The sequence below is a fragment of the Aspergillus caelatus genome (genome assembly GCF_009193585.1).
Source record: "Aspergillus caelatus strain CBS 763.97 unplaced genomic scaffold BDV27scaffold_71, whole genome shotgun sequence".
Classification (NCBI taxonomy): Eukaryota; Fungi; Ascomycota; class Eurotiomycetes; order Eurotiales; family Aspergillaceae; genus Aspergillus; species Aspergillus caelatus.
In genome coordinates, this window is record NW_022475334.1 from 69753 (window position 1) to 87032 (window position 17280).

The 17280-nt window shown below is 47.5% G+C and overlaps 7 protein-coding genes across 7 annotated transcripts; 5 read left to right on the top strand and 2 right to left on the bottom strand.

Moving 5' to 3' along the window:
- Window positions 1-256: 256 nt before the first annotated feature.
- Window positions 257-3073, top strand: BDV27DRAFT_105416 (FAD-NAD(P)-binding-domain-containing protein). Its single transcript, XM_032064384.1, has one exon. The coding sequence runs from the start codon at window positions 526-528 to the stop codon at window positions 2869-2871; it is 2346 nt and encodes a 781-aa protein (XP_031928397.1). The 5' UTR covers window positions 257-525; the 3' UTR covers window positions 2872-3073.
- A 2718-nt stretch (window positions 3074-5791) lies between these two features.
- Window positions 5792-8075, top strand: BDV27DRAFT_144550 (uncharacterized protein; the record flags this gene model as incomplete). The annotated part of the gene is made up of 5 exons (XM_032070274.1): window positions 5792-5847; window positions 5905-5998; window positions 6064-6571; window positions 6624-7501; window positions 7566-8075. The coding sequence occupies 5 exons, from the start codon at window positions 5792-5794 to the stop codon at window positions 8073-8075; spliced, it is 2046 nt and encodes a 681-aa protein (XP_031928398.1).
- Window positions 8076-9334: 1259 nt separating this feature from the next.
- Window positions 9335-10384, top strand: BDV27DRAFT_157017 (proline racemase family protein; the record flags this gene model as incomplete). The annotated part of the gene is made up of 1 exon (XM_032072429.1): window positions 9335-10384. One exon carries the CDS (start codon window positions 9335-9337, stop codon window positions 10382-10384), a length of 1050 nt encoding a protein of 349 aa, XP_031928399.1.
- Window positions 10385-10916: 532 nt separating this feature from the next.
- BDV27DRAFT_171739 (aldehyde dehydrogenase domain-containing protein) lies at window positions 10917-12449 on the bottom strand (the record flags this gene model as incomplete). Its single annotated transcript, XM_032075679.1, has 1 exon — window positions 10917-12449. The coding sequence occupies one exon, from the start codon at window positions 12447-12449 to the stop codon at window positions 10917-10919; it is 1533 nt and encodes a 510-aa protein (XP_031928400.1).
- A 486-nt stretch (window positions 12450-12935) lies between these two features.
- Window positions 12936-14142, top strand: BDV27DRAFT_171740 (NAD(P)-dependent oxidoreductase; the record flags this gene model as incomplete). The annotated part of the gene is made up of 3 exons (XM_032075680.1): window positions 12936-13070; window positions 13123-14000; window positions 14071-14142. Exons 1-3 carry the CDS (start codon window positions 13046-13048, stop codon window positions 14140-14142), a joined length of 975 nt encoding a protein of 324 aa, XP_031928401.1. The 5' UTR covers window positions 12936-13045.
- Window positions 14143-14892: 750 nt separating this feature from the next.
- BDV27DRAFT_171742 (uncharacterized protein) lies at window positions 14893-15735 on the top strand (the record flags this gene model as incomplete). The annotated part of the gene is made up of 3 exons (XM_032075681.1): window positions 14893-15296; window positions 15389-15460; window positions 15522-15735. The coding sequence occupies 3 exons, from the start codon at window positions 14893-14895 to the stop codon at window positions 15733-15735; spliced, it is 690 nt and encodes a 229-aa protein (XP_031928402.1).
- A 340-nt stretch (window positions 15736-16075) lies between these two features.
- On the bottom strand, window positions 16076-17210 carry BDV27DRAFT_127095 (uncharacterized protein). Its single transcript, XM_032066685.1, has one exon. The coding sequence runs from the start codon at window positions 17005-17007 to the stop codon at window positions 16357-16359; it is 651 nt and encodes a 216-aa protein (XP_031928403.1). The 5' UTR covers window positions 17008-17210; the 3' UTR covers window positions 16076-16356.
- Window positions 17211-17280: the final 70 nt, after the last annotated feature.

Genomic DNA, 17280 nt, shown 5'->3' on the forward strand with positions numbered 1-17280 from the left:
ACCAGATGTCAGAGCATCGATATGAATCTATTGGTATATCGAACATCCCCGCTTTCGGACTCCGTGTAAAACCGTCTAGAACGTGCGTGTATTTCTGGAATAATGGGAGCTAACGAGCTAATGATCGCAAAAGCCGGACCTTCGTCCACGTAGAATTGATCCACTGATCCTCCCCTCCCTCAGCGCCTCGTTTCTTGACTGAAAACAAGTCATAGCAGCACGCGGCAGTAATGCTGACGCCAACGGTTACAGTGATGGCCCATCGTCTATCCCACTGATGGCTGAGGAGTCCGAATCCCCGCTGGGTTCTTGGCATCATCTATACGGAATAGACCCTGGCATGTTCGCGACACAACCCCTCCCTTAGTTGTAATGCACTCGTGTCTCTTTCTCCAATTGTCCCTCATTCTGCGAGATGCATAAGTGTTTTGTCCCCCACAAGGACATATAAACGGGTGGTCTCCTGCTGATATCAGATCCCACATCAATGGTGCCTTCACCACAAGAGCTCAACACCTTTTTAGCATGGGTTCAGCAGCATCCCATTTTTCTACTCCCTCCCCTCCCTCCAACGACCTCATTGTGGTTGGAAGCGGTGCGAGTGGAGTTGCAATTCTTCTTCAGCTGATTGAACGAGTCAAGAACGGGAAACCCCTGGGAGATGTTATTTTTGTGGAGAAGAATGGCCTCCCCGGGCCTGGCCTGCCATACTCGTCGCAGTGCGAAGGTACCATCCTCAATATGCATACGGACACGATGGGATTGTATCATGATAAACCCCTCGATTTTACTGAGTGGCGCACGGACCAAGAAAGTGGACCCTTCCCGTCTCGGGCGAGATATGGCCAATATCTCCAGGAAACGTGGGGACGGGCTTTGGAGGAAGCTCGACATATCGGACTGGGCGTTTCGGTGATTCATGAAGAGGCGCACGACATTGATCGACAGGCAGACGGTACAATGGCGTTGACTCTCCGTAATGGCACTCAATTGACGGCGAAATCTGTCGTCTTGGCGCTGGGAAACTTTACCTCGGTGTGCAACACGCATCTCGTCAATCTGCCCGGGTTCTTTCCCGGCCCGTGGCCGACATCGCAGCTCAAGACAATCCCGACTGACGCCTCTGTCCTCGTTGTCGGTTCACGACTGTCGGCTGTAGATGCAGCTATTTTCCTCTCGGAGCATGGACATCAGGGACCCATTACCTTTATGTCGCGCAGCGGCAGTCTGCCCAGAGTTCAGGGAGAATCGACGCCGTTCCCTCGACGCTATGCCTTGCATGACCTTGCAAAGAATATTGAAGAGAGTTCCGATGAGAACTTGCTGCAAGTAACGAGCACCTTGATGGAGGAGATCTTCCATGCTACCAACGGCGACTGGACCTGGCTCCACAATGATGAATCTCCTGTTAAACAGCTAGAGCACGATATTCAAGCCGCAAAGAGCGGCAACGTTGAATGGCAGAAAGTGCTGCGAGGCACAGCTCCCGTTATCGAGCGGTACTGGAACAGTCTACCTGCGAAAAGCCAACAGCTTTTCATGGACAAGTTCTTCAGTCCCTGGATGAGGTACCGCCATGGAATGCCGATACAGAATGCCGAAAAGATACTCGGTCTCTTGAAGAAAGGACAGCTACGGGTGGCTCAAGGTGACCGAGTACAATGGGACGGTATATTTAAAGCGCAGACCTCCATCGGGCTTCTGGAAGCTCCCTATGTCATTGAGGCGACCGGACAGGAATGCCAACTCGATCGCATCGAATCACCCCTGATTCAGTCCGCAGTGGGAAAGGGGCTCCTCAAACCTCATCCTGCTGGCGGTGTAGCTGTCGACTTTGACAGCCTCCGTGCATCAGAGGGCTTGCATGTCATCGGCTCTCTTACCCGAGGCACTCATTTCTACGTGAGTGCTATCGACCGCGTTGCTGCCCATGCCGCCCGGATCGCGGATGCCGTAACGGAAGAGCCCATCGCAAATCCTCTACATATTGCCATCTTCCTAGGAAGTGACCTCTTCTCGCATCTCATGGCCAGCACACTGGTCCCCCAGCTCCTCGCCGCCGGTCACACGCCATTCATCTTCCTCCCAGCACACAAAGCAAACCGCAAGACCACTCCGCCCTTCGAGCTCCGAGAACTGACATTCTTCGAGCGAGAACTACTGCAAAAACACGTCATCCCGTACTTTAAGAACGAAAAACCTGGCGGCGCACCACACATGACAGTTGAGCAAATGAAAGACGCCTATGGGATTGTCGTCCAGGAAGTGCCCAACGTCAACAGTGCGTCTTTTATCAAGACTCTTCGAAAACACCATATCGACGTGGGTCTCTCGTTGCGCTGCTACCAGCGGTTCAAGACAGATATCATCCGCTACTTCGACCGGCCAAGAAGGCTACTCAACCTACACCCAGGCGTCCTTCCCACTTATCGTGGCGTCATGACTACTGTCCGAGCTATGAAGAACAGAGAAACACTTTTCGGGTACTCCCTGCATGACATCGACGAGAACTGGGACGAAGGGGATCTTATCGATGTTCGTCACCATCCTATTGACTATTCCAAATCGATGTTGCATTTCATGAACGATGTGTATAAATTGGGGGCAAAGATGGCAGCTGATGTGTGTGATAATATCGCCCGCGGAAAGGAGCTATCCAATGTTCCGCAAAAGGCTGAGGAGAGCAACTATTATACATTCCCGACAAAGGAGGATCTGGAGGGCTACCGTAAAGATGGTATCCGTCTAGTTGATGCTGAAAGTATCGTCAACGTTATCGTGGAGTCGTTTGCGCCGCCGGATAAGCAGGAGAAGTTCCGGGCGCACATTGATGAGGTCGTTCACGAATGGTATGATAAGAATAAACCGTGAATCGGGCATTGACCGTTCGTTGGCATGTTCGAGTCATGGGGTTTGGCGTCTTTGATTTCGGTTGAGTTCTGCTAGTCGGAGTGTCAGGGTGATGGTTTTAAACTTTAACATATACACGAGTCAATGATAACATCTCCTAGTTTCCTTTTTCGCTAATTGCCTTGCGAGTAGTTTATTTTTAAGCTAGGAGGTTGAATACAATATTAATTTGTTTGCATCTATATGGAAGTTGTGTTGCTAGGGTTTTCTCAATACATGGTTGGAAGCACCCCCGGTCTATGAAGAATAACATGAACGAACTCGGTTGCAAAAAGGATGGTGTATAAGATTGGTGCTTTGGATCCAAGATATTGCAGAACGCCTGCTTCGATTTCGTTGTAAAAACCGCCTCCCAGGCATACGTTACATAGTCATAGACTAGTTTATTTCTTAATATTACCCTCTGAGGGGGTTGGTTGGACTGGAGGTGCAACAATGGAACTAGAATATGTCGGAGATTCAATAGGGATAGGTATCGTAACATGGGAGCCTACAAGGGGCGACGTAGGTAGAACAAAGTCAGGCAAAAAGGGAAAATATACCAACAGAAGTGCGAAATAGATTTGATCAAGATGACTCTATAGGTTCTTGGTATTTCCGATAGCGTTCGTAAATTATGTGCAGCAATCCCAGACCCAAGTATACTTGCCCGTCTCCGCAGGGAGAGTCCGCCTAACGTTTTTACTATGGTTACAGATGAGTGAAATACTCTGCCTCTGGGGCCAGCCTTGTAGTGATTCACTTCAGCTGTTCACGGGTCTTATATTTCACTAGGGGCATTCTAGCCCATCCACTAACCCCTGATCCCGCTCAAAGGGGCCCCTTGGTCATTAGGAAGATGCACGATTCCTAATTCTATTTAGTACCGGGATTAGAACGTGTATTGGGCGGACCTTGGTGGTAATCAATATTCTTAAAACACTCACTATAGTGCTAAGTTTGTTAGTTTTTTAGCCTATCGGGGCATGAAAAACTGCAATTGTTCAGAGTGCGGGAATTGGTGAGATGGTGGAAGAACCTTTGGTTGGAAATTTATGTCCTGGGCTGAGCGCCTCTCATGGCGTTGCCATTGTTCGTAGTTAAGAAACACTAATTTGTAGCCTAAGAAAACCTCAAAATCCCCCGGTTCGTGCCAGAACAATGAAAGTCGGGATTGAATTATTAAGACGCTGATTTTATTTAGTGAAGATGTTAGCGGCCAGGATCCCCCACGCATACCTGACAAACTTTCCAGTCTCCATCATTCTAATTGAGTATTTATCGGAACTGCTGAACGCCTGGAAACCTTCCAAGAAGCCTGACTCAAGCGAGACCGGCATAGATGCGTGGTCACCAGGATCTTTGTCGAGTGGAGGCAGTGAAACGACTGAAGAGGGACGGACGAGGGTACAAAAGACGACGACGGCAAATGCTTGTATAGATTTAGAGATCGCCCTCATATTCCCCCATTCTCTAATACCACTGAAGAATGGAGAACAGGCGCTGGTACGTACAATTATAACGTCAATCTTTGGTCCCTCACTTACACTGTACAATCTATATAATTGGAGGCTAAGAAAAGACCCCATAAGCTTCTGAGCATGTTCGAGCCCACGAGTGAGACTGATGTTGACCGACCAATAAATGTAACCACTATGACTAAGTGGACCACAAGTTGTTTGGTGACTTCGAGATCGCTTTTGAGCATATAATTGATCACACATACAAGATCGACTATGTAGATGCACCACTCCGTTCCAAAAAAAAAAAAAAAAAAAAAAAAGGGTATCTTGCACCAAATTGTACGTTCGGCATTTGCAGAGCTTAGAGACCCCAAAAGGCTATATTTTGATATTGCCATCTCTACGCCCTTGCTTTTGTCATATTGGGGCATTTCAAGAAATTCCAAGCATATCGATTGCCTAGTCTTTGGCTGCACCAGGACGCAATTCTATCGGACTTCCAGGTACACGTACACTGTTTCTTACTCCAGATCGAAGTATAGACACCCCTTCTGTTGGCTTGTTGAGGTTGCACTATGCCATAGAAAAAGTTTTACACATGAGCGTGGCGGGTAAGTATATTGACAATGTTCTCCAAAAAATGGATGAAACATACGGACGGCAACTCAACGCCGACGGATCCCACCTCATCGACCACTATATACGGTTGAAGCTTGGTTTTGGTGAGGAGCCTTAGTATCCTACGGGGATCACTCTTCAATTCAGATATGGTTTGACATGACCTAAATCTTAGGTTGCGTGTCGGTACTACAACATAAAGCTATTAGAGTGATGTCTATGTATGATAGACAGCGAGGTTGTGGGATATTTTATTCCTCTGCTTTATCATCCAAATTTCAGATAAATAGCTGTCTAGGAGGGTTAGGGCTAAGTCTATATGAATTTCATACATAAGACACAAATATTCTACCTCCCCCCCGTGGTATTAAAACTAGCTAAATCTAATAACAGACCCTCTCTGTAGAAAGCAAACTAGAACCTTGACACTCATTTTCAGGGCTGAGGGTCGAGTGGCGAGGGTCACCCGGGGGTTCATGGCGGGGGTCTAAGGAATTACCCATTTTCTTAGCGTGCGGAGATGAACCACAGCAACATAAATAACCACAAGCCCCACCACGCCAGTAAATCTTTTCCCACCCTTCCTATAACACTTGCCATAGTTTTTGGTTGACTGAGGTGCCTCATCCCATCTGTTGCTGAAACGAGATTTGCTTGGCCATTTCCACGCACACCTCTTTCTACTCTATCTGCCGTCCGTTCGTCCAAGCAGTGGTTCTATAGATTTCAATCTGGAGAATCTACACAGAGAGCCTTCACCTGATTAAGGAGGTCGTCATCTCGGTTTTCGATTTTCTTAGGCTTGCCCATTTGTGACCGTCATGCCCCGCGGCCCTATTGAGCGATTGCGTGCTTATCAAGCCTGTCAGAACTGCAGGTCAGTAATTACATTTGCGCATATTCGGAACCAGTGATGGAGCCTCACATTGAAAAGAAAGAAAAAAATACGATGTCCTTCGGAAAAGCCAGCCTGTTCAAGCTGTACACGGCTCAATCAGACTTGCATTTATGATGTGCCACGCTCATCTGTATGGCGATATGTCATGCCCCATTGCAAAAGAATCCTTCTTCTGAAATACTGATACTTGAAAAGGACCGATTGGCCGATCTCGAAACCAAAGTGGACCTCATTTTGAGCGCCACAGAGCAGCGGGATGACTCTGGCAGCATTGATGAAGACCTGGCTCACGAGTGGGCTCATGATGTACCCAATGCACAGGCCATCACCTCATCTACCTATTCCATCTTGGGTGCCCCAAATTCCTCTCTGAAGCCTTTTTGCTCTCCTCAACCTGAACTTCAAATCCCAATACGTGACAATTCCGGCTCTGCCTTTACTCACGGCCTAGATGTTTACTTCCAGCGAGTTCATCGGCAACCTATCTGGTGTTTTGATCGCCAGGACCTTGGGTGCATCACTCAACTATCTGAAGAACTGAGGTATAGTATTTTAGAACTAACTGCACGGTTCTCACACGACCATGACCCACAGCGCTATGGTGAAAGTGCAAGGCGGTCGATCATGCTGCGCATCGCAAATGACAAAGTTGGGCTCGAAACTATTGAGAGCCTCTGTCTACTTGCATACTCTGCTTTTTTAGGTAAAATATCTGCGTCAGCTTTATTTCCCGGACTGGTTTTAACGCCGTGCAGATGGAAACATGCAGCTTGGCCAGTTTTATCTCGGCCTTGGCTTTCAACTCTGCCGGTCTGCAAAGTTGGACCCTTCCTCGAGGCTGATGGGAAGCCCTATCACAGAGCGCGAGAAGAGGCTTTTCTGGAGCCTTCAATCCCTGGAACAATTCTATGGTGACCAGGGTGGAGTTCTCAGACAGACACCAGAGGTTTGGCGTCCGTATTATCTTTCGCATAGCAACGATGTAGAGTTCCCTAGTGAACCAGACGGGGGTTCCACAGTTTCGGATGTTGGAATTTGGAGTTTTTCGGTGCATTTTGGATGGGTCTGGAGCAGAGTGAGGGAGTATGTCTTCGATTGTTCCCAGAAAAAATTAACTGAACCCTGGCGCCTCGATTCGGTCTACGCTAAAGTGCTTTCTGATCTGACAGAGATCGAAAACAAAGTCCCTTTGCATCATCGATACGATGTAGTTAGGTTTTTTGAGCGTCGACCAGATGAAGTCAACTTGAACAAGGATTATTGGCTGCCCTGGCTGAAACTTCAGTTTACTTGGCACTCAATAATGACGATGATCAACCACCCCTTTTTATATATCACAGCATCGCAACATCATCCGAACCTAACAATTCCAAACACTTTTTGGCGCAAGTCTTCAGAGCTGGTTCTTCTCCACGCCACCTGGATTGCTCGCACCATCGATATGGCTCAAGAGAAGAAACTTCAGCTTCTAGATCCTTTCTTCGCACACGCAGCTGCAATAGCCGCCACAGTGCATCTCTACTTTGGCTGTACAGCCGACTCCAGACTTAGGAAAAAGTCAAAAACCGATTTTGAAAAATGCCAAAAATTTCTGCAAGGCTTTTCTAGCTTTTCCCCTGCCTGTGAGAGCCTGGTCTGTTTTTGTCCTTCATTATCTCCCTCCAATTACAGAGTGATGTCAGTACTAATAAAGTCAGGGTCAATTACTCGATGAATTGAGTCGGATAGCGTCGCAATCGGACCCTATTGACTATGAGTGGATGCCGTCTAGAAGACAGATCAATATCCCATTGATGTGGGCAGTTTTAAAATTCGACATCTCCAGATCACAAGCTCTCCGTAGCACTGTTCTTGCCAACTCCCCTAATACTCCTAGCAATGCCGTTGATGAATTGGAGCGGAACCAAGCCCTGGAGATCAGCGTTACAGCAACAACAACTGGAGTTACGATAAACCCGGCTCTAGGTCATGACTCACAATTGCCACCATATCAAGCCGGCCCGATCTCACCAGAATTCCGTAGCGACAATGCTTCGCCAGATATTGTGATTCCATCCGCCGAGAGATTCCTGTTACATTCACCCTGGCTGTGGGCGCAACTTTCTCAATTCACTCATATGGAGGATGGGGATGATTTCCTTCCAGATTCACCCTCAAATACTCTTTCTAATGGTTTTTCTTCCTGGTGGAATATGGGCAATTTGTAAAGGATATGCAGAATTTGCACCTCATATGCCGTGTGTTGGGTTCATTATCACTATCATAACTCTCTTTTGTGTTAGACTGGAACTATGTATATCGTGTGGTATTCGCCTTAGGTCTTTTGGGCACAAAATCTCATTACAAGCTATACCATCCTCCACGGCTATCCAGACAAGTTCCAATCCGATGTTGGATCCAATCCCGTCTATCAATTTCACCCCAGTATGGGGAAGGCTAGAACGTCTCAGGGGAAATTCAATGGCAGTAATTTGGAAAATGTCAGATAACGTCATTTGTTGGACCTTAAGTTTACCACTCAAATCCTCAGACCCAAATTCTATTTACATCATGGCCTATCCTCTGCCCTCTCTTGGGATATAATTTCCCCTACAGGAAGCTAGCACTAGACACAAAGAAGGAATAATTCCCAAATCACAGAAAGAGCAGATAAAGATAGTCACATCTTCAGGTCAGATCCAGAAACTAGAGAGCTCTGTGCACCAATAATCGTGTGGAGGGCGAAATTGCCTTACTAGTTGAGGTTACCCATTGGGCCTAGATTGCATGAAGACCTTGTTCGGCGGGGACGGATATCATGACCGACAGCACTTCCTCCGTGTGACAATTTTGTGCCAGGGATTTCGGGAGTGGAGACGAATCCATAATGCCAAATTTAGCCTATCGCATCCAATACCAATGACATGTTCTCAAAGTTCTTGAGAGTATGGAAATGATATCCATGTACCCGGTCACATGATCGGGTGGCTGTCCGAATCGGGCGATTATTGCCAGTACCGAGTCTATGGGGAGCCTTCATGTGTACAGTGTCATTATCGTACCCTTTTTTTTTTTTTTTTTTTTGGTTTTTTTTGGGCCCCCCGGTAAGATGTCTTTGACAACTTAGCCAAGAACCACGTTTCAATGACAATTGCGAAGTGAGAATTTGTCCTAGGCCACGCCATAACCCACGGGCTGATAGGTCGGGCCTGAAGTTATGGATTAGATATAGATTTAGATTTTAAATCCAGTGTCTAAAGCCGTCCCCATTTTCGTATCCTAATATCGATATGGGGGTGAAGTAAATAAAATGCCCTTGGTTTCCTCCCAAATGAGGTGATTGATTTCCTTTCCGCATTCATTTTCACTGCACTTGAAGCCCAAGTGCTGATTCTTCTGTTACGTCTTCTTTCTGACCTAAGTACGAACTTGATTTTTTGTTTATTTTTCTTTTTCTTTTTCCTCCTTTTTATCAACTAAAAAGGTAATGCACCTCAAACGTAGCTTCAACACTGTCGGCGTTCACTGTGCCGGCGAAACTTGCGATGTAGTCGTCGGAGGCGTTCGAGATGTGCCTGGGAAAACCATGTATGAGAAGATGATGTACATGTGGAAGACCAACGACGAACTCCGGAACCTTCTACTCAACGAACCTCGGGGCTGCTCTGCCATGTGTCACAATCTTCTTCTCCCGCCCTGCAATCCTGAAGCCGACATCGGATTCATCATTATGGAGCATGAAGAATACCCACCTATGTCGGGAGCCAACACCGTCGCCACGACTACATGCCTCCTCGAGACTGGGATCATTCCCATGCAAGAGCCAGAAACAATCGTGAAGCTAGATGCGCCGGCTGGCCTCGTCACCGTATATGCCGAGTGCAGCAATGGCAAATGCAAAAGTGTCCGATTCCACAATGTCCCGGCCTTTGTCTTTGCCCTTGATAAGGAGATCTCAGTCCCCGGACTCGGTACTATCGAGGTTGATCTTGTGTATAGCGGGATGATCTTCGTTCTGGTGGATGCTGCTTCTGTGGGGATCAAGATCAAGAGTTCTCAAGGAGGCCATATCGTCGAAGTTGGCGAACGCATCAAGCGGGCTGTAGCAGAGCAGACAGACCCGTTTCACCCGGAAAACCCAGATATCCGCGGAGCCACCATTCTGGAATTTACAGATCCTGTTACAGACTATAAAGACGGGAAAGCTTCTCTGAACACGGTCGTCGTATCCCCTGGACGACTGGATCGGAGTCCCTGCGGCACTGGCACTTGCGCCCGGCTTGCGGTTCTCCATGCTAGAGGACAATTAGCGGATGGCGAGCCTCTTTACCATTATGGTATTACTGGGACGGAGTTTATCGGCCGGATTCATGGCACCACAAAAGTCGGAGATTATGATGCTGTTTATCCTTCTGTGACTGGCAGTGCTTGGATTACGAGCTTCAAACAGGTTGTTTTGGATGCGACGGATCCATTCCCAGAAGGGTTGCGGGTTGGAGACGTGTGGAAAATGGACGCTGAGGAAAGAGGAGTCTGACTTTGGAAGTTAGTCCTGGGTCGATAGCTCAATGCAAGTCTCGCTAAGACGAGAAAGGTCTTCTAGCATTCATTTTAAAAAAATCACATATAAATTTCAAAGCAACCCCAGACTCAAATCTGGCCTCATATGAGCATATGTGAAGTGGTAATTCCCGGTTTGCACGGCAGAACGATAGTGGCCCATACAGGAACATAGTTGATACCAGACCTCTCGCGCTACCAAGCCGTCGAGTATATCTCATGAAATGAGAAATTCCTCCATCTACACATGGTCAGATTATGACGCCGAGTGCGTCTTACAAAGTGATATGCAAACCTATATGAGAAAGCAGTCTACACGAAAGTTTGTATTCTGTATAATCAGCCGTAGATTCTTCTTTTTATCTAACATACGTCCAGTCTCACTTTGATTTGCAAGCTATTAATACTACTTCAACAATTTGAATGGTTACTTGATGTTTTCACGCAGATTATTGTAGTAAGTCTCCGTTTGCGTACAAAAGTAACATACGTTATTGGAAATAAATACTTCAGGATTTAGTGAAAATGCCCCCGCAAGCACCCTTACCACATCGTACCAGCGTGCTCTTAACCCTTAGGTATGCTTGAATGCCTTGCAGCCCATTTTCCACTCCCATGCCGCTCATCTTCCAGCCACCTACAGGCATCGCTGCGGGGCTTTCACCCCACGTGTTGATCCAGCATATACCTGCATCCAGTCGCTGAACAACCCGTTGAGCAAGTCCCATATCAGACGAAGCGACACCTGCAGCAAGACCCATGGGAGTGTTGTTTGCCCGTCGTATCAGATCACGTAGCCAATCCTCTTCCGCCTGATGTTGGGTTTCATATGGCAGAATGCTCATAACCGGGCCAAAGATCTCCTCTTGGACAATGCGCATGTCGTCTGTGCAGTCGGTAAAAATGACAGGAGGCACCCAGAAGCCTTCTTCCGAGGGAAAGTCTTTCTGGCCATCGATGCCACCATCATACAACACTCTCGCTCTATCATTCTCCCGCCCATGCTTGATATACATATTCACCTTTTCTCGATGGACATCGCTAACGACCGGGCCAAAATTGGTTTTCAGGTCCGTTGGAAGTCCCATACGGATCCCCTCCCGACATCGCTTGATCAAGGCCTCTTCCAACTGGCTAAGAAGCGTGTCAGGCACGAAGACCCGGGTTCCATTTGTACAAACCTGGCCGGTGGAAAAGAAGTTGGCCATCATCGCAATATCAGCTGCCTCCTCGATATCGGCATCCGGAAGTACTAGGAGGGGGCTTTTCCCGCCAAGTTCCATTGTAATCCCCCTTAGCCTCTTTGCCGCCTCGCTAGCAACCTTACTGCCGGTGCTGACCTGGCCAGTAAAGCTCACTTTGGCGATGCCTTCATGAGCAACCAATGGGGCCCCCACGCTGGGCCCATCGCCGTAAACAACATTAAACACTCCTGGTGGTAGTCCAGCTTCCATATAGATCTGAGCGAGGATGTTTGCATGGAGAGGGGTGACTTCACTTGGCTTATATACCATGCAACTCCCCGCAGCTAGACAGGGAGCTGACTTCCAGAGAGCGATCTGAAGAGGATAATTCCAGGCGCCGATTCCAGCACAGACGCCGATAGGCTCATGGCTCGTCGAGAAGTATCCATCGGGTCCCAAGGATGCGTGTTGTCCTGGGAGACCACCTGAAACAAGATGGGCATAGTACTCAAGAACATCAGCGCCGGTCTGAACGTCAACCGTGGACGTCTCCGACCAGGCCTTCCCAGTATCCATAGTCTCAGTAAGCGCTAATTCGTCATTCCGCTCTCTGAGAATTGCTGCGGCTCGCAACAAGATAGCAGCTCGATCCAATGCCGGGGTCTGCGACCATGATGGAAAGGCGGCTTGAGCAGATGCAATAGCGTCATCAAGTTGCTGGGACGTGGTGGTATGGATGGTAGCCAAATGTCTTGCAGTGCTGGGGTCGACGGTATCAAATGTGAATTCCGTCGAGGTTTCAGGTTGTGGCCGACCTGAGTGAAATGTATGGATCTCGCGCTCGAATGCCGTCGTCATTATGGTTAAATGCAATTGAACGTGAGGCCAGTTAAAGCCTTTTTAGGTGTTGATGATACTTCCTAGTTGAAGGACTTTTCCCAAGGTCTGCCCAGTGGAGACTCGCCAGCAGAATAGTGAAGACTACGAGAGATCTCACTCAGATGTGAGGACGTGGGTTCTGAAAGAGGTACGTGGGTAGCGTCTTACCATGATGCATTAGATAATTTTATTATAGATAGGATGAAGAACCCGATAATCACGGAGTACGGGCCGTCCTCACAAGTGATATCATTCAGTTTCGGATTAGCATGTTCATGATAGCCTGGCTTTTCTCCCCATAGACTATTAGGGTAAATGCACGCGGTTTGCAAATTGACCACCCGATCACGGGATCGGGCGGGGACAAAGTAACCCTCAGAAACCTGTTCAACGAATTATCCTCAGTGCCAAGGCATCTATGTAGCAAGAAGATAAATACGGCTGTGAATCATGCCCCAGGACTGATCTCAATTCATTAAAAGACCCAGTCCATTCCCAAAGCAAGTTACTCATCAACTCTACTGCTCTGAAAGTCTCTACATAGAACCAAGCATAGACGACCTCCAACATCCACAATGGCGAAAGATTACGGTGTAATTGGTAAGTGTTCGATAAAATGAAATAAGATGCCACCAGGTCTAACTTCCATTAGGTCTGGGTATCATCGGGTACGGCATGGCCAGCAACCTGCGCAAGAAGCTGCCAGCCTCCGAAACCCTCTATGTGTTCGATATCAACCAAGACATCATTCAGCGCTTAATCAAAGAGTTTGGGCACTATGGCAAGATCGAAGTCGCGTCCTCGGCGAAGGAGCTCGCTTCTAAGGTTGGAACGTTGCTGTCAAGTCTGCCTGCAGGCCCCCATGTAAGGAATGTCTATCTGGACCCAGAAAACGGTGTGATTGCGGCCACCAAAGACTCAGATCGACTCTTAATAGAATGCAGTACTATTGAGATTGAATCCACCCAGGAACTGGGAAAGACAATCATGGATGCCGGATTAGGTACGTTTGTTGATGCCACGGTCTCTGGTGGAATGTGGGGCGCAAACGCAGGAACCTTGTCCTTCATGGTTGGTTATGCAAAGCCCACAGAAACCGATGTTATGGGGAACCGTGTCTTTGAGACATTGTCACTTGTCGGGGTGCCAGACACGATCACATTCTGTGGTGGGCTTGGTATGGGACAGGTTGCCAAAATTGCCCATAACTATATCACTCTAGCGAATAACCTGGTTGCTACTGAGGGTATGGCCATTGGCCTGAAGTATGGAATCGATAAAGATGCCCTCTTCAAATGCATTAGAGAAGGTACTGCAAACTCGTGGGTCATGGGTCTGGAGCAACCAGTTCCTGGCCTGGTACCTGAGGCTCCATCCAGCAACAACTACAAGAGGGCATTTGCCCCTGCGCTAAGTGTGAAAGATCTCACTATCGGCATCGCTGCCGCAAAGAAAGTAGGAATCAATCCAACTGCAGGTGAAGCGGCTATCACAGCTTTCCGAAAGGTCGATGCCGATCCCCGTACACATGTGAGTCTAGTCACGTCTTAAATGAGATTCTCGACATGCTAGGGAGAGTAGCTAACATTATTCGAATTAGGACCTTGACCATACTTCTCTGTGGCTTCATGTTTATGGTAACTTGGATGAGTGGGCGAAGGAACACGCTTAGAGGTCGACGAAGGAGGGGGATAAGACATTGAGCATTTGTGCAAAGTCCACAACAGTGCTGCCTACAGTGGATTGAGATTATCGCCAGGTAGCCTTAGCTTTCACAGATTTTTAGATACGATATGATCAGTTTTCATAGATTTCCACTTTTCATTTCCTTTCTTATTTTCAATAGATCAATAATCCCAGCCTGAATCAACATTCCAATTAACTCACAAAAGCCATTATATAGACCAGTGAGCCCCTGAAGGTGTACCGCCCACCTCAGCTCCTTCCACTTTGACAGCCTTCCTATTCTTTGACGTTCGATGCAGACGATAACTTTCGTCGGACATGGTTAGATTTAGGATGAATCAACTATCTGCTTCATACCTCGTTTCCTTGAATAAAACGTATTCTTTCGGCCGGAACAGAAGGGCATAGGACGAGAATCATCGCAATACATTATGCCAATTAAACTAAGGCACCATATCCAAAACTACAACCAAAACCAACTAACCCCCAATTGGCGGTATAACCCACTAGATCCCAATGCAATTCCCGAAAAAGGTCATCTACCGGTCTCACATAAATTACTCGAATGACCATGCGGGAACTGCCAAGAGTAGGTTGTTTTAAAGTGAAACACCAATGGTCCAAGCACTTCCGAACAACCTGTATAAATAAATCCACCATATACTCGGCAATTCCCAAGCGATCCTCGCTTACAACTTGAAACTACGCAATCCAAAGAGAATAAGGAAAAAGAACCATGAAAATCCAAACCGCTACCACATTCCTCCTCCCAGCCCTCGCCTTGGCATCAACCAACACCAAGCGAACCGACACATGGGGCGGGAGCGTATCTCTCGGCCCCACAAAGTCGACGATCACGAATGCCGTGACGACTCTGATTCCCGGTGCGGCGCCGGCGACCCAGAACGGGGTGCTTTTTCTCTGGCCTGGGATGAGTAACGGGACGGGAGATCTGGTGCAGACTACGCTGGAAAGCTGGGCGAGTAATGAGTGGTGTGGTGCTCAGTCGGGTGAATGGTGTGTTAGGGCTAGTTTATTTGGGAGCTTTGGGCAGTTGGATGGGGATGCATCGCTTGTTAAGGGTGATGATCAGGTGCGGATTGAGTATTCGTTGTTGGAGGATGAGGATACTTGGCTGCAGTATGTCTATTTCTTTCTTTCTTTTCTTTTTTTCAACTTTCTGTGTGTATAGTTAGGTGTGGGTATTGGAGATAGTGGCTAATGATATCTAGGAACGTGACCAACGCACAAACGGGAGAAGTTCTCTCCACCTTCTCATACAAATCTGGTCCTTACATGACCGGGTAAGTTGTTCTCCGTCCTCCCCCTTCACCATTATAAATCATAAAAATCTAACCAAACCAGCTACGGAACCGGCACAGAATGCAACGAAGATTGCACCGGCACCATCGCCGCCCAGAAATACCTCAACACGAAGATCACCCTCGCAGAAGCAGACGAGACCTTCGGAGACACGATTTCATCAGCCGGCGGAGCAACTTACTCCGGGTTGACATCTAGTGAAGGTGGAAAGGTCTGGGAAATAGAGAGTATCGATGTTCCCGCCATGTCGTCGTAGAGAAGATGCATGTGTCGGAGATAAATCACGGGAGTGGTTGTGGTCTCAGTCAGCCCTAACATTCCAGTCCAGGGGTTACATTCCGGTGGAGCTTAAAAGGACTTCAGTGCAACCTTTCAATTAAGGCACTATCGGAAATGATTTCCAGGGGTATTATATATACTACTACTATGTACCTTTTTATTGGTATCTTGTGTAACACGTGCTTTTGATGTAGGTTGTGACTTGCTGATTCCAAATTTTTAACTTCTATCTTTGGCACGCATTATGATCTCGACTTGTAGTTCTATGACGTGATTTGCTGGAATGTGGAGTCTACAAGTTTTCAATGTCAATGACATTCCACTTTAAAAATTTAGATTAAAATTCTGCACGATCTAAACTTTGAACTAGTACTATATCTCATTATGCTTGTCATCACTATCTTAGACATTATCCGTATACAAACGAAGAAGCATATACAAACTGAAGACTATCTATAAGAAAAGAAGAGAAAAGAATAGAAAACTCACTGAAAAACAAAAAATGCCGAGAGACAAACAATCATAGAGTAAAGAAAAGAAAAGAAATTATCCCAAAAAAAAAAAAAAAATCCTCATCTCATGCAAACCCACTGCAGCCCTAACACTTGTAATCAATATACCACCCAGTCTCAGCCCCCTGCTCCAAAAAGACCTCACTGTCCTTATCCAACCGGGCCCTGAAGACCATCTCCTCACCACACTGCACAGTTCCCACAGTGTGGGTATGGGGACCCTCAACACCCGGCCAATTGGTGAAATCCGCGGCCCCGACACTCTCCCCTTCAGCCTTATCGCCCTGCCACACTCTCACCAAAGCATTTTGGCCGGCCTTGAAATTGCGCTCGGCTGGCACGCCCCACATCAGCGTGCAGGTCTTAGCGTCCTTAGGCCCAGAGAACGTCATCGTCTGGTCCCATTCTGCGGTGGCGGATTTGGAGATGTTAAGGTTTGGAGTGGAGATCGGGTCCGAGGAGGGGAGGAGGTAGGTTTGCATCTTGGGCTGGTAGATTTGGCCCGGCGTGCAGGTTGAGGGCTTATCGTCGGGACAGCTGCCTTCGCGGCCGCAGGGGTCGATGGAGCAGCAGCCGCGGAATTTGGGTTCGTTGCAGACATAGTAGGCCTTTCCGGAGGGGCATTCGCCGTTGTCGCGGGTGGTGAGGGGGGAGGAATATGAGGTGGTTGGGAGGGCGGTGGTTAGGCTCAGGAGGGCAGCGAGGGTGGTGCCCAGTGTTATTTTGTGGAAATGCATTGTGATCTGATTAATGGACTGTAAATAAATTGAGGTGTGTAAAATTATAATATATTAAGAATTGTGGTTGTAGAAGATGTACTGCTAACCGTGTGGTGGTGGTGCGGTTGAGTCAATGGATGTGAGGATGATGGAAAGAATAATTCTCCTGAACGGGCAGATCAGGACGATATATTTATATTTCAAGATCAGAGATTAGATAAATTAATAGCGCAGTGGATCTGAAGGAATCACCGGGCCAAAAAAGAAAAAAAAAAAAAAAAAAAAAACAAT